At 37.8% G+C, this 13,671-nt stretch overlaps 1 protein-coding gene across 3 annotated transcripts in view; it reads left to right on the top strand.

Annotated features, from left to right (window-relative positions):
- VPS8 (VPS8 subunit of CORVET complex) overlaps nt 1-13,671 on the top strand; it is a 246,408-nt gene that overhangs the window by 160,191 nt on the left and 72,546 nt on the right. For all 3 annotated transcript variants that reach the window (XM_082693431.1, XM_082693433.1, XM_082693432.1), the window contains exons 36-38: nt 4,451-4,598; nt 8,293-8,382; nt 11,887-11,929. In XM_082693431.1, the coding sequence (XP_082549557.1) occupies nt 4,451-4,598; nt 8,293-8,382; nt 11,887-11,929 (281 nt within the window). The remainder of the gene's footprint in view (nt 1-4,450; nt 4,599-8,292; nt 8,383-11,886; nt 11,930-13,671) is intronic.

Consider the following 13,671-nt stretch of genomic DNA (forward strand, 5'->3'; position numbering starts at 1 on the left):
TTTCTGAAAACCATATAAAGAATGTCCCTGTGGCAGGGTCACAGAACTGCATCTCTTTTGTCTCCAGTTGTGTCTGTCACTTTAGGGAGAGAATGGCATCTCGAGTCTCATCCAGACCTGGAAATGCCCCAGGTTGGGTATTATGCTGAGGTGACAGGGCCTGCCCCTTTCCAGGCTTTCTTTGATTTAGGCTGCATTGAAACAATTCTTGCTAGTGGGATTACTGGTGGGTTTTAGTATGAAGGAGAGCTCGGCAGGGCAAGAAAATACACATTGCAGATAATCTCAGCATTTGGTTCTTACTCTCACCATGAATAGTGGTATTTTGGAAGAATTGTTTGAGCTTACCCTCTGAGTTTTTAATCAAAGTCTGTACAGCATTGGAATGATCCAGGCACTCTTTATACATGATAAGGTTATGGAGCGAAATTAATTTTCTAGGAAAATCATTAGGCTCTTATTTCTGTTAGCTTATAAAAGCCATTTTTCCTGCTAATGCAGGAGAACATTCAAAACAGTGCCTTCTTTTTTGTGAGTATCAGAGATAAAAAGAATTCTATTAAGATTGGGGGAGGACATTTTGACACTTGAGTAGCAGTCAGACTGGGAAATGAAAAGTGAACAAGTCCCCTGCAGATCTAGCTTACATCTGCTCTTAGGTCGATTGGATATGGCAGAATATTTGCCATTAGACACAATGGTGTGCTTGCCTGCTTTGCTCTGTGCCTCCTATGAGCTGATAAGGGAGTGTGGCTGTTCTGTGTGAGGACTACTGGCTGCTCTGCACGAGGTAGAGGGCCATCCTAGAGATACAAGCTACTACATTCTTTCTTGCCACAGGACAGGTTTCCATCTAAGCCTCTCCTATCCAGTTTGCGGGACTTACTGTTGGTACAATTCCATATATATTTTGTAGGTACTGTCTTTGCTATCTTTAATGATCCCACTTAACAGTGTTTACCAGGCAGATGGGCACATTCATTGTTTTGTTCGAATGACATGGGATTACATTGTGGGCTTTTTTTTTTTTATCGGAGTTGGGGGTTAGGCTCAAAAGGAGAGGGAGAGAATCCTAGGCAGTGTTCACGCTCAGCTTAGAGCCCAACGCAGGGCTCATTCCCACAACCCTGATATCGTTACCTGAGCCGAAATCAAGAGTTGGGTGCTTAACCAGCTGAACCACCCAGATGCCCCTCCACTGTGGCATTTTTAACTTGGAATGTATATGAAAAGCTGGAAGTTCAGCCTAACAACCTTGTAAAACAACTTGATGAGAACGAAGACCTCAGGGAGAATAATTGCTTTTACTCTTTTGTGTTTTGAGTGATGTATTTGAGTTCTCAGTCTAAAAGGTACCACGTAGTCATCAATATGCTACCACCCGGATTTATGGGGATGAGCAGGGAATTCAAGCAGGCAGGATTTAGTCTAAGCTGAGGTAGCCCTAAATTGTCAAAACAAGTTATAGGGAGACTGTGAAATTCTCTTCCTCAGAAATCTCGAGTAGTCTAGACTGGCCTATTTTTGTGCAATATTTAGAGTGAAGGAGAGAGACTGGACTAGACTTTCCTCGTCCCCATGCAACATTTATTTTCTTTGTCAAATTTTTTAAAGAAAATTTGAATTTGAGTCATTTTAATGATGTAATTTATTTAAAACTGAAACATAGTTTATCCTCCCCCCGAAATAGCGAAATGTACTACAAGATCATAATTTTGAATTATTTTCACAACCCAAGTAAGGATGAATGTTTTCCCAAACGTGAATTTTGGTGCATGGTTGGTGTGTGTGTGTGTGTGTGTGTGTGTGTGTGTGTGTGTTTGACAAGGCATGTGTATGCTTTCTTTTAGAGCGGACAAGAGAAAAGTCTTGTGTGTGCCTTGTAAAATTCTACCTTTTATATATACTTAAATGTTCATATCTGTAAGTCAGGGCTATTATTAAAATATTAAAGTTAATATTAAAATACTTAAAAAGTAGATGAGGTTTATGTCTAAAATACATAATTTTGATAAAGTTAGCAGTGGCAAAGCAGGTGGCTAATAGAAGAGTAACAGAAGTAGCTTTGAGAAATGGATGTAACAAATGGTATGTGTGTACCAGAATGATAAGCAATAGTCAGAAATGGATATAAATTCATTAATGTTAGCTTATTTATTAAAGTTTTGATTATATTGATGTTGCCTGGTCATCTTCCAGCAGACTTATTATTTCCCTCCCAAATGAATGCATCACAGTCTGAGAGATTTGCTTGGTTTGATGCATAGTCACACCTTCAGTACTTATAAAGAGTTTTGTCAGTAAATGCTCTGGAAAGAATCAACTACCAGATTCATTGGCAGATGCTAATGTCTAGTCTTAATTTGCTCCATAATTTTGCATTTATAAGACATATTAACAAGTCTGATGTAGATAAAGTATTAGCACTACCTACAGTGTGGTATGAACATCTGAAAAGAACACTGGCTTACCTTAACGGCAAGGATCATTGATTAGCATTCCCTTTTTCTTTTACTGAGCATTCTGTTGAGACAAAATCTTAATCCTGCATAAAGAACCATCATTTCCCTGGGTTATCATATGCATTTTCTATTTTGTCCATGTAGAACTTTCTGACAAGATTCATTCGTAGCTCAATCTAAATTCAGAGCCTAGTCCTTGTAATTCTCTCCCTTCTATCTTGTATTTGGTTCCCTTTTTCTGAAGGCAATCCAGTGCATTATTGCCAATCAATTCAGTGTAATTCAGTGTACATTCACTAAGTAGTTATTTAGTATGTGCCAAGACTATGTGAGAGCTGGGAAACATCGAATGCCAGCCACACAGCCTTTGCTCTCAGAGTTTATAGTATAGTTGGGACAGGGACACTTAAACAGATAATTTTCAAATTCTGCCTTCCCAGAAGATAATTTTTGGGAAGAATTAAGGTGATGGTCTACATAGGAAATAGCCAGTTATGAAATTCTGCACTAAAGGCAGTTGTGAAATACAAAAGAAAGAAAAGAGAAGAAAAAAGAAAGGAAACTTGATCTGAGAGATTTATAGCCAATTTGAGGACACACTGAATTAGCCCATCAGCAAGTATTGACAGTCCCAAGCAGCAGAATGTAATTAATGAGTTTAGCACTCAGGTCTGGACAGAGTGTCACAAGACTCTTAATTTAGGAAGGATTTCCTTTGTCTAAATATAATTTCTCTTTTTGTAACTGAAGTCTCTTACTCCTAAAAATAGGAGGGCTATTTGCCATCATTTGTAGAGTATTTATAACCTCAGGTTAATCTCAGTGGAGTCCAGAGCTCCCCACTGTGACTGTTGGTGTGCTGTGCTGGGTTACAGGTGTGCCCCAAGACCCATCCCCTCAGCTCTTGGGGTGGCTTTTGGGGAACCCATAGTCCCCTGTGATCAGTCGTCTTTACTCTGATGGGCCATATGAGCACTGTCCTCCTCTGTGTGCCATGACCTGAGAAAAGCTGGGAGATGTTGGTTTAAACCATCTGCCTTACCATTTCTTCAGAAGGCTAGTTTCCCAAGCATTTCTGTATCTTATTAACCCTTTCCTGATATCATTATATAAGGAGCTTTGGTTGAGGAGTGTTGAAGAGAAGACAGGGCTCCCAGAAGTAACTGACTTCTTGAAGCTCCAGAGATGATTCTTGTTCTGTAATGAACAGTAGTTGATTTTCTAAATAGTTCCTTTTGACCACTGGTAGTTGAGTGTCCATCATGATTAAAACTAACACCCTAGCTTTTTTTTTTTTTTTTTAAAGTAAGCCATATGTCCGGGGTGGGGGGCTTGAACTCACAACCCTGAGATCCAGAGTTGCATGCTCTATCAACTGAGCCTGCCAGGTGCCCCAGTATCCCCAGTGCTTGGTGGGTGTTGCGAATCACTGACATACAAGACAAATGAACGCATATATACTGTGTACCCTGCCATTCATCCACTTTCTGCATTTGGTTTAACAATACCTAAATAATTAGCCCTCACAACATACAGGGCACTATTGCAGGCATTAGGAATTTGTTAATGAGAAGATACCAGGTGCCTGCCCTCCAAGAGTTGATAGTCTTTACATGAGAAAGGTAATTAAAGAAGTAATTACACCGTGGTGTGATTGGTGCTATGAGGGAAGTACAGTAGGGACCCCTGTTTAGGCTGGAAGTTGGTTTAATATATATAGTTACTCAATTTCGTTGTCCCTTTAGAGGCACTTTCACTGAATACCATTTCCTTAGGTAGTCAGTATAAACTGAGTACTGTTGTAATGTAGATTGTCTCTGATGTAAGCCACGGTTCACCCTAACAACCCAAGTAACAGTGAGACTTTGACTTCATGATTTCCCTCACCAGGAGGCAGTCTTGGTTTCAAGGCTTTTGTACTTATTACCTGTAGCCTTAATTACAAATGTGGTGAAATAATGCTTCTCTCTTGCTGGTTATGTTTTCAGGGAGGGTGTTCACGTACATCAGGAATTGGTGCAGATATCTCCATGTGTGACGGAGCAGTTCATTGAGCTATTGTGTCAATTCAGCCCAAACCAGGTTATAGAGACACTGCAGGTCCTTGAGTGCTACCGCCTGGAAGAAACCATCCAGGTAAGAGCAGTAACATGGAGCAGACAACAGAGCGCTCATGCTCATCTGTCACCAGTTTACGCGTGGGAAGAAGGATACTCATATGTTCCAATACATAGCCCGTGGGATTGAACCTGGCTGGTCTGACTCCATAGCACATGCCCTCCATCGGGCTGCCCCTTAATTCTAGTCAAGTCGGAAAGAGCGTGTGTCCATCATTGTTATTAATCAAGTTTCACAGATATTTTAACCAGCACAGTAAGCCTGGAGGAAGGAATGCAATAAAAATATATTAAAAGGAAAAACCAAGGTCTTGTTTGTGGGCACTGATTAGTTAGCTAGTCCTGTGGTGCTTAAGACTTGGGCTTAGGCGGTCAGTAGCCTTCTCCCATTCATTGCCTTGAACCCCTTCCCTTGTTTTCTCCTGTTTCCAAATGGAAATGACTGTGCATGTGCACGTGTGTGTACATACACACACAGACACACTCTAATCTGAAAGAGGTTGTTGTTCCTCACTTAAAGTTTGTCAGCTACCGTTATCCCTCCTTTCTGTTATTGTCAGTGCTCTGAACCAGTAGCCCGTGTTCTCTGTATCACCTCCTAAATTGCTCACACACTTGACACATTTTACATGGTGAAGTATTTAAAATATATAGAAATGTGCAGAATATCAAATATCTATGTACCTACCAATCCAATTGTATACATGGTCACATTTTACCGTACTGGCTTCAGATCTTCATTGTTTGTTTAAGAAATAAAGTACCTTTTATCTGTCTGTTCCCCTGTCCCCACTGAGGTCACCACCAACCTGAAGATGGGGAGTGGAGCCTTCCCCTCCATGTTTTTTTATTTTATCTGTATATGTATTCACCTATAAAATGCATGATACAGTCTTACATGCTTTTAGAATTTGTATTAATGGTATCATATAGTACATATCCCATTGAAAAATTGCTTTCTTTCTTTTTTAAAAGATTATTTATTTATTTGACAGACAGAGATCACAAGTAGGCAGAGAGGCAGGCAGAGAGAGAGAGGGAAGCAGGCTCCCTGCTGAGCAGAGAGTCCGACGCAGGGCTCGATCCCAGGATCCTGGGATCATGACCTGGGCCAAAGGCAGAGGCTCAATCCACTGAGTCACTCGGGGCACCCCGAAAAATTGCTTTCTTCATTATTTTTTTAATTTATCACTTTTATACATGTAGATTGAATTCATTCATTTTAATAGCCATTTAATATCAATTGAATGAATGTGCCACAGTTTATTTCCCTATTGATAGACACTTGTATTCTTTCTAATCTTTTACCTTTATAAACAATGCTACATATACATCTTTGTATAATGTAGGTTTGTGAGGTTTCTCCAAGTAATTATCTGGAGGTGGAATTCTTAGACAGTAGAGTAGCTTCATTCTACTGTTATTGCCACAGTGATCTGTTTGTTTCTGTTCTCATCACCCATGGTTGTTATTTGCTATTTTTCCACATTCTTGCTGATACCTAACATTTTTAGACTTTATTTTTGCCAGTGTGGTGGGTATCTTTGATTACTCATGACATTGAACATCTTTCCATATGTTTAATGACTCTTGGTTTTCTTTTCTCTAAATTATCTGTTTTGTATCATTTGTCCTTTTTTCTATTGAGTTTTTGCCTTTACTGATTTGTAGAAGTTCTAATTTCTGCGTCTCTCATCCTTTGCTGATGTTATGTGTTGGAGATGCCTTCTTCCAGTCTGTTGTGGCAAGTCTTTTAACTTGGTTTTTAGTGACTTCTATTTTAACTTACCAGTCTTTTCCTTTAAAGTTTAGATTTTTGTTATGTGTCTTATTTCCTTTTCCACTCCGATGGTATAAAAGATATCCTCTTATATGAGTTTTATAGTTGAGCTTTTTACATTTAGGCCTTTAATCCATCTGGAATTTATTTTTGTAAACAGATCAAGAGAGAGATTTATGTATTTTTTTTCCCCGTGTATAACCAATGGTCCATGTGATATTTTGGTGTCCTTACCTCACTGATTCAGAATTCCTTACTGCTACCTACCAAACTCCCAGAGATGTAGATCTGTCTGTGGGAGCTCTTCTCTTCCTTTGGTCACGTCTTTCCTTATACCATTACGGCATATTTTAATTAATACAGCTTTACAATAAGGCTTATTATTTGAAAGTCGTCCCTCATTTTTTTCTTTAAAATTCTATGTCTATTCTTAGGCTCTTACTGTTTCACATCAAATTAGAAATCACGTTGTCAGGTTCCTCAAAAAAAAAAAAAAAGTCCAGTGTTTTTATGAAATACATACATTGAATTTTAGATGAGTTCAGTCAGGGAAGACTGACATTTCACAATGTAGAGTCTTAACATTCAAGAACCTGGTTGTCTTTTTAAAAGCCTTTGATTCTCTCGAGTGAGGTTTTAGTAACTTTTATATGATATACATGGTTCTTGCATGTGTTTTCTTACATTTGTTCCTAAATACTTACACTTTTTGTTAAGGGTGAAAGTTTTTGAAATGACATCTTTATTGATTGCTGCTGCTGTGTGTTATTAATTTTTTACATTGTTTGTATCAAAAAGGATCTGAATTCTTCATTCAAATAGTTTCTAGATTTTTTTTACCGTAATACTACTTTCCAAGAATAAGGGTAGTTGTTTTTGTTTCTTTTCAATCTTACCCTGCTTTCTCTCTCTTAATCAGATGTGGAAGAGCTCCAAGATATTATTGTATAGAAGCAATGACAGTATATATTCTTGCCTTGTCTCTGATTTAAAAAAAATTTTTTTTGTTTGTTTTGTTTGTTTTTTTCTCTGATTTAAAAGGGAAGATGTCTAACATCTAAGATGTCTAATATCTTCCCATAGATAATTTTTATTAAATTAAAATTCCATTCTCAGTTTGGGTAATAGTGTTTTGGTTTTGGTTTTCTTGAGAATGGGTACTGCATTTTATCAGATACTTTTTTGTATATTTATTGAGAGGATCATAGGTTTTTCTCCTTTGAACCTGTTAATATGTTATTTGTGCCTCTCTTTTTTCTTCTTGCTAAGAAAGTTTTTATCCCACCTTATTAGTCTTTTTGGAGACTATTTTGGGGCTTGTTAAACTTCTGTATTGTTTTTCCTTTGTTTCTTTTCAATAGCATTATGTTTTGCATTTCTCTTTCTAATTTCTCTTCTGAGCTTGCTTGGTATTTCCTTTACTTATTAGAAACTCTTAGTTTATTAAGACCTCAGAAGTTGTTTTGTTGTGTTTCATTGCCATTTTGTTGTAAATATTTTCTGATTTCTATTGTTCCTATTATGAGTATGTGTTACTTTTTTCCTGTGAATATACTCATTCAGGTAAATGACAGTTTTAGATTAAATCCGTGATGAACATGGGTTAGTTAGAACTGCCAAGATGGGCCACTTATAAGACTAGAAAGTCAAGGGCGCCTGGGTGGCTCAGTGGGTTAAGCCGCTGCCTTCGGCTCAGGTCATGATCTCGGGGTCCTGGGATCGAGTCCCGCATTGGGCTCTCTGCTCAGCAGGGAGCCTGCTTCCTTTAAAAAAAAAAAAAAAAGACTAGAAAGTCAAGAATTTCATATTATATTGGACCATAGACTACTACTGAGGTATGAATTTATTATTTATTGTCATGTTGTTTTTATCCTTAACAGGATCCACAAACAAGATTTGTGAACAAAAATCTTTATCTTTTCTTATTTCGTAGATTACCCAGAAGTATCAACTTCATGAAGTCACTGCCTACCTATTAGAAAAAAAAGGAGATATTCATGGTGCCTTCTTAATAATGCTAAAGGTAGTATTTTACTTTATTTGCTTTGTCATGTTTCTTTCCAGGCTTCCATTCATCAACCCATCTTTTTTTTTTTTTTTTATTGAGATATACTTGACATGTAACATTGTGTAAGTTTTCACTCATCTTAATCTCTTGTGTGTCAGAATAAGTTGCAGACAATACTACATTTTATCATGACTAGAGTTTAGTCACTGACTAGAGCTCACCATTTCTTTTTGGTATTTTTTAAAGTGAAATTTACATTCAGTAAAATGTATGAGTCTTAAGTGTATCATGTACTGAGTTTTGATACATGTACACACCTGTGTTCCTAGTTCCTAACAAGACAGAGAACATTACCTTCACCAGAGAAAGTTCCCTCATGTTCCTTCACACTCAGTTTCCATTCCCATGCCCCCACACATATTCACTTTTCTGATTTTTTTCACTGTGAATTAGTTTTACTTTTTTTATGCACTTAACATTAATGGAGTCCTCCAATAGTACTCTTGTATAATTCTTCTTTCAGCATGATATTTTTGAGATGTGTTAGGAGTTTGTTTCTTTTATCACTGAGTAGTATTTAAGTGTCTGAATATACTACAGTTTATTCATTCTCTTGATGGTTGACGCCTGAGCTATTTCTAGGTTTTGGCTATTAAGAATAAATCTACTATGGGGGCGCCTGGGTGGTTCAGTCACTGGGCCGCCGCCTTTGGCTCAGGTCGTGATCCTGGGGTCCTAGGATCAAGCCCCGCATCTGGCTGCCTGCTCAGCAGGAAGCCTGCTTCTCCCTCTCCCACTCCCCCTGCTTGTGTTCCCTCTCTCGCTGTGTCTCTCTGTCAAATAAACAAAGTCTTAAAAAAAAAAAAGAATAAATCTACTATGATCACTCTTGTACATAAATGTTTTCATTTTCCTGAAGGTAGTACCAAGGAGTGGAATTGCTAGGTCACAGGATAGGTGTAGGTTTAGTTTTATAAGAAATGATAAGACCTCTTTCCAAAGTAGCTATTCTATTTTACATCTTCTCCAATAATGTATGACTTTTGGTTTGCTACACATTCTCCCTAACAGTTTGTCTATTTTTTACAAAAATTTTTATCCACTTTTTAAATTGTTATAAAATATATATTACAAAAATTTACCATTTTGGTGAAATTAAGTATATTCACATTGTTTTGCAATTATTACCACCATCCATCTCCAAAACTTTTTCAGCTTCTGAAACAGAAACTCTGTACCCGTTAAATAATAACCTCCTCTTCTCCCCATCCCCAAATAACCACCATTCTTCCTGACTTTATGAATTTGACTGCTGTACCTCATATACTTGGAATCACAGAGTATTTGCTTTTTTGTGTACATTTGTCACAAAGTCTTCAAGATTTATCCATATTGTAGCATGTGCCACAATTTCAGTTTTAAGGCTGAGTGGTATACATTTTATGTGTATGCCACTTTTTGTTTATCTGTTCATCCATTGATAGACCCTCAGATTGCTTCTACCTTTTGACCATTCTGAGTAATACTGCTATGAACATGGGTATACAGATATCTTTTCAAGACCCAGCTTTCATTTCTACTAAGCATATAACCAGAATGGAATTACTGAATTCAATGATAATATTATTTTTAATTTTGAAGGAACTGCCATACTGTTTTCTATAGTGGCTGCACCATTTTACATTCTCATCAGCAATGCAGAAGGGTTTTAATTTCTCTACATCTTCTCCAAAACTGTTTTCTTGATGGTAACCATTTTAATGGGTGTGAAGTACCCATTTTAAATATTGTCATCTACTCAGTGATTTTAAATATCGTCATCTACTTACGGATTAGGGATATCCTATTTATATTAAAAAAAAAAAAGTTCCAATTTGGCTTCTAGTTTTTCTCTAGTTATGTAGTCACCAAACAGGCCAGGAAGAATATTCCACAGAGGCTTGCGTAGGCTCTCAGCCTCTTTTAATGAGTAAGTTACCCTTATATCTCTTTTTCCCTTGCAGTTTGTTGAAGATACCATGAATCTATTTTTAAAGGATAAATTAAACATATTCCTGGCATGGATGGGGGAAGAGAAGCAGGATACCCTTGCAGGGAATAAGACCAGCATTTACAAAGGCATGGAAATACTGAGAAATATGAGCTGCTAGGAGAGAATCCAGCAGCTCTGCTGGGGCTCCACTATCAATGTATAGACAGGTGAGGTTAGAAGCAAGGGCTGGGTCCAGATTTGGGAAGATTTTGTAGGATACCCTGAAGAATTAGGACTGATTTATTATCACATGAGACCACTTAAAGGTTTTTAAGCAAAAGAACTGACATGATGTTGTTTCATGAAGATTGCTCTGGTAACTGTAAGAGGATGGGGGTCTAGAGAAGGGGGAGGTAAAACTTGGGGAGGAAGCAGAGAACATTTGCGAGGCTGTGTAGTACAGATAATGAATCCATGAGGCTTAAGCTAGGGGTAGTGGTGGTGGTGAAGTGGGGAGAGGATTGGACTTGAGAACTGTTGATCATTTGAATATGATATGGAAGGAATAAGAGGGAGTGGTTAATGACAGTTGTATGATGTTTAGCTTTACATTATTAGCCTATAAGGGACCCCAAGGAAAGGAACAAATTTGGACTAGAAAAGATATGTTAAGATCAGCCTCAGTGTATATTAAGACGACTTTGAGGAGCACCTGGATGGTGTAGTCAGTTAAGCATCCAGCTCTTGATTTCAGCTCAGGTCATGATCCCAGGATCATGGGATGAAGCCCCATGTGGGGCTCCTTGATCAGCAGGGAGTCTGCCTGAGCTTTTGTCTCTCTCCCTCTCTTTCCACCCCTCTCTCCATGTTCTCTCTCACTGTCTCTCTAAAATAAATAAATCTTTTTTTTTTTTTTTTTAAAGCATCCTTTGGAATATCATCAGTTAAGGCTTTCTAAGGATCTAGTATTTGGTGTAGCAGTGGACAGTGAAATTTGCATATTTAGAGCTGTCATACTCAAGTCTGTGCCCCATGCTCTGGAGACACACTTTATGTTCTTTTTTTATTCCCACCCACCCCTTTTTCTCATAGCCCACTATGACTTTTCTTCCCTTACCCAAAGTCTGGATAAATCCTGCTCTTTATTACTGTGCCTAAAGAATGTCATTGATGACGGTATAATGGTACAACAGAAGCAGAAGTGCTGCAGATAAGTGACACTTAGTATTTTGGGTCCCTTTCAATACTGCTAGCTTTGCTTTATGTATACCCCAGAATTCTCTTCTGAATGACAGTAAGCGACCTATCTTTAACCTTGTTGTTTCACCTTGTTGTTTCTTCAAGGTTTTCCTTTAAAATGTGTTTGTCTGGGTGATGGGTACTACGGAGGACACATGTTGTGATGATCACTGGGTGTTAAAAAAAAAAACGACAACAAAGAATTTTAAAAAATAATAAAAAAATAAACAAAATGTATTTGTTCAAATATTTGTGAATTAGGTAACTGTATCCTTCTTACCTCCTGCATTTTTTTTTTAACCTGCTAGAGACTGCAAAGCAAACTTCAAGAGATAACACATCAAGATGAAAGTAAGTTCTTGAGTGTGATTTACAATTATTTCTTCCCATGGACCCTGTGTTTTAAAAGATGTTGTCTAAGAAACTGCATTTACTAAATAATAATTACCTTGATCTGTATAAATACTTGAACACTGATGCCAATTTTAGCTCATTTTCAAGGGCTCATAATGGGGAATCATGGAAACCATTGCAGCTTTGTGATGCCAGTTGCCAGTGGGTTCACTAATACTGATTTTTTTGTTGTTTGATTTATTTCTGTGCCAATTTTTGGTTATATATAAATGAGGTGCATAATTAATGTCTTTAAAGTTACTGTAATGTACTGAGCAATAACAAATCGAACTTCTAATCAGTAATAGCCAGGGTTTCTGTAGTGAATTTCTATAATTTTAGCACAAAGCAGTAAAACTTGACAGTGTCGAATCTTAGATGGCCTTGTCACAGACAGATGTAAAATTCTCATTATTTTCCTTGACGTTTTAGGACATAGATTAATTTTTTTTAAATTGTGGTAAAATACACATAACACAAAATTTACCATTTTGGCCATTTGTAAGGGTCCAGTTCACTGGCATTGAGTCCATTCACACTGTCCTGCAGCCATCTCCACCATCCATCTCTAGAAGTTTTCCAACTTCCCAAACTGAAGTTTTGTACCCGTGAGACAATTACTCCCATTCCCTGCCCATGTCTGTCCCTGGCACCTCCCGTTGTGCTTTCCCACTCTGAATTTGATGACAGGCCTTCTATAACTGGAATTGTCCCGCGTTTGCCCTTTTCAGTCTGGCGTGTTGGCCTAGCATAATGTCATCACAATTTTTCGGCATTGTAGCACGTGTCAGAATCTCATTCCTTTTTAAAAAGGCTGAATAATATTTTGATTTATGTATGTACCACATCTTGCATCCTTTTGTCTGTCCATGGACACTTCAGTTTCTCCTGACGCTTGTGAAGAATATTGCTGTGAACATGCTGTCCAGGTATCTTTCTGAGACCCTACTTTCATTTCTTCGGGGTAGATTCCCAGAAGTGTTACTGCTGGATTAAATAGTAATGCTAATGTTAATTTTTGAGCGGCTGTTATACTCACTTCCGCAGTGGCCGCCTCAGTGTATGTGGCCGTCAGTAGTACACCAGTGAGAATTCTAGTCCATCCAAGCCCTTACCAACACTTGTGCTTTTCTCTTTTCTTGAGCATAGCCGTCCTCCTGGGTGCCAAGTGATAGCTTAGTGGGCTTTTGGTTTGCATTTCCTCATTGACAGGTAATGGAGAGCATCTTTTCACATATTTACTGGTTATTTGTGTATCTTCTTGGGCCAAGTGTTTATTCAAGTCCTTTGCCCGCTTTTGAATAGGATGATTTCTTTTCACATTATTGAAATTTTCCAAAATAGCTCTTCCAAAGTTCATTCGATAGGTGATTTTTAGATTGCCCTACCTCTTCAACACATTAGCGCATTTCTTAGACTTCCTTTGCCCACACATTTCCTTAAACTCCTTTACCCTAATTCTCTATAAATTACATTCATCTGTGTTTTCTGTGGCTCGGTCTTAGGTGATAGGATCTGTGTTGTATCTGGATCATTTTGTATTACATGGCATCTTCTTGGAGCCTTAGTAAATGGTTGGCTTTTCCATATTTAGTTCAACTAAGCATTTAATTGTTATTTTTGTACTGTTAGTCTCTGTTTAGTCAATTTGTATTAGATTTATTACATTTATGATATTTTCTTATTGTTGTTAGAATAAT

Source organism: Mustela nivalis (genome assembly GCF_964662115.1).
Source record: "Mustela nivalis genome assembly, chromosome: 1".
NCBI lineage: Eukaryota > Metazoa > Chordata > Mammalia > Carnivora > Mustelidae > Mustela > Mustela nivalis.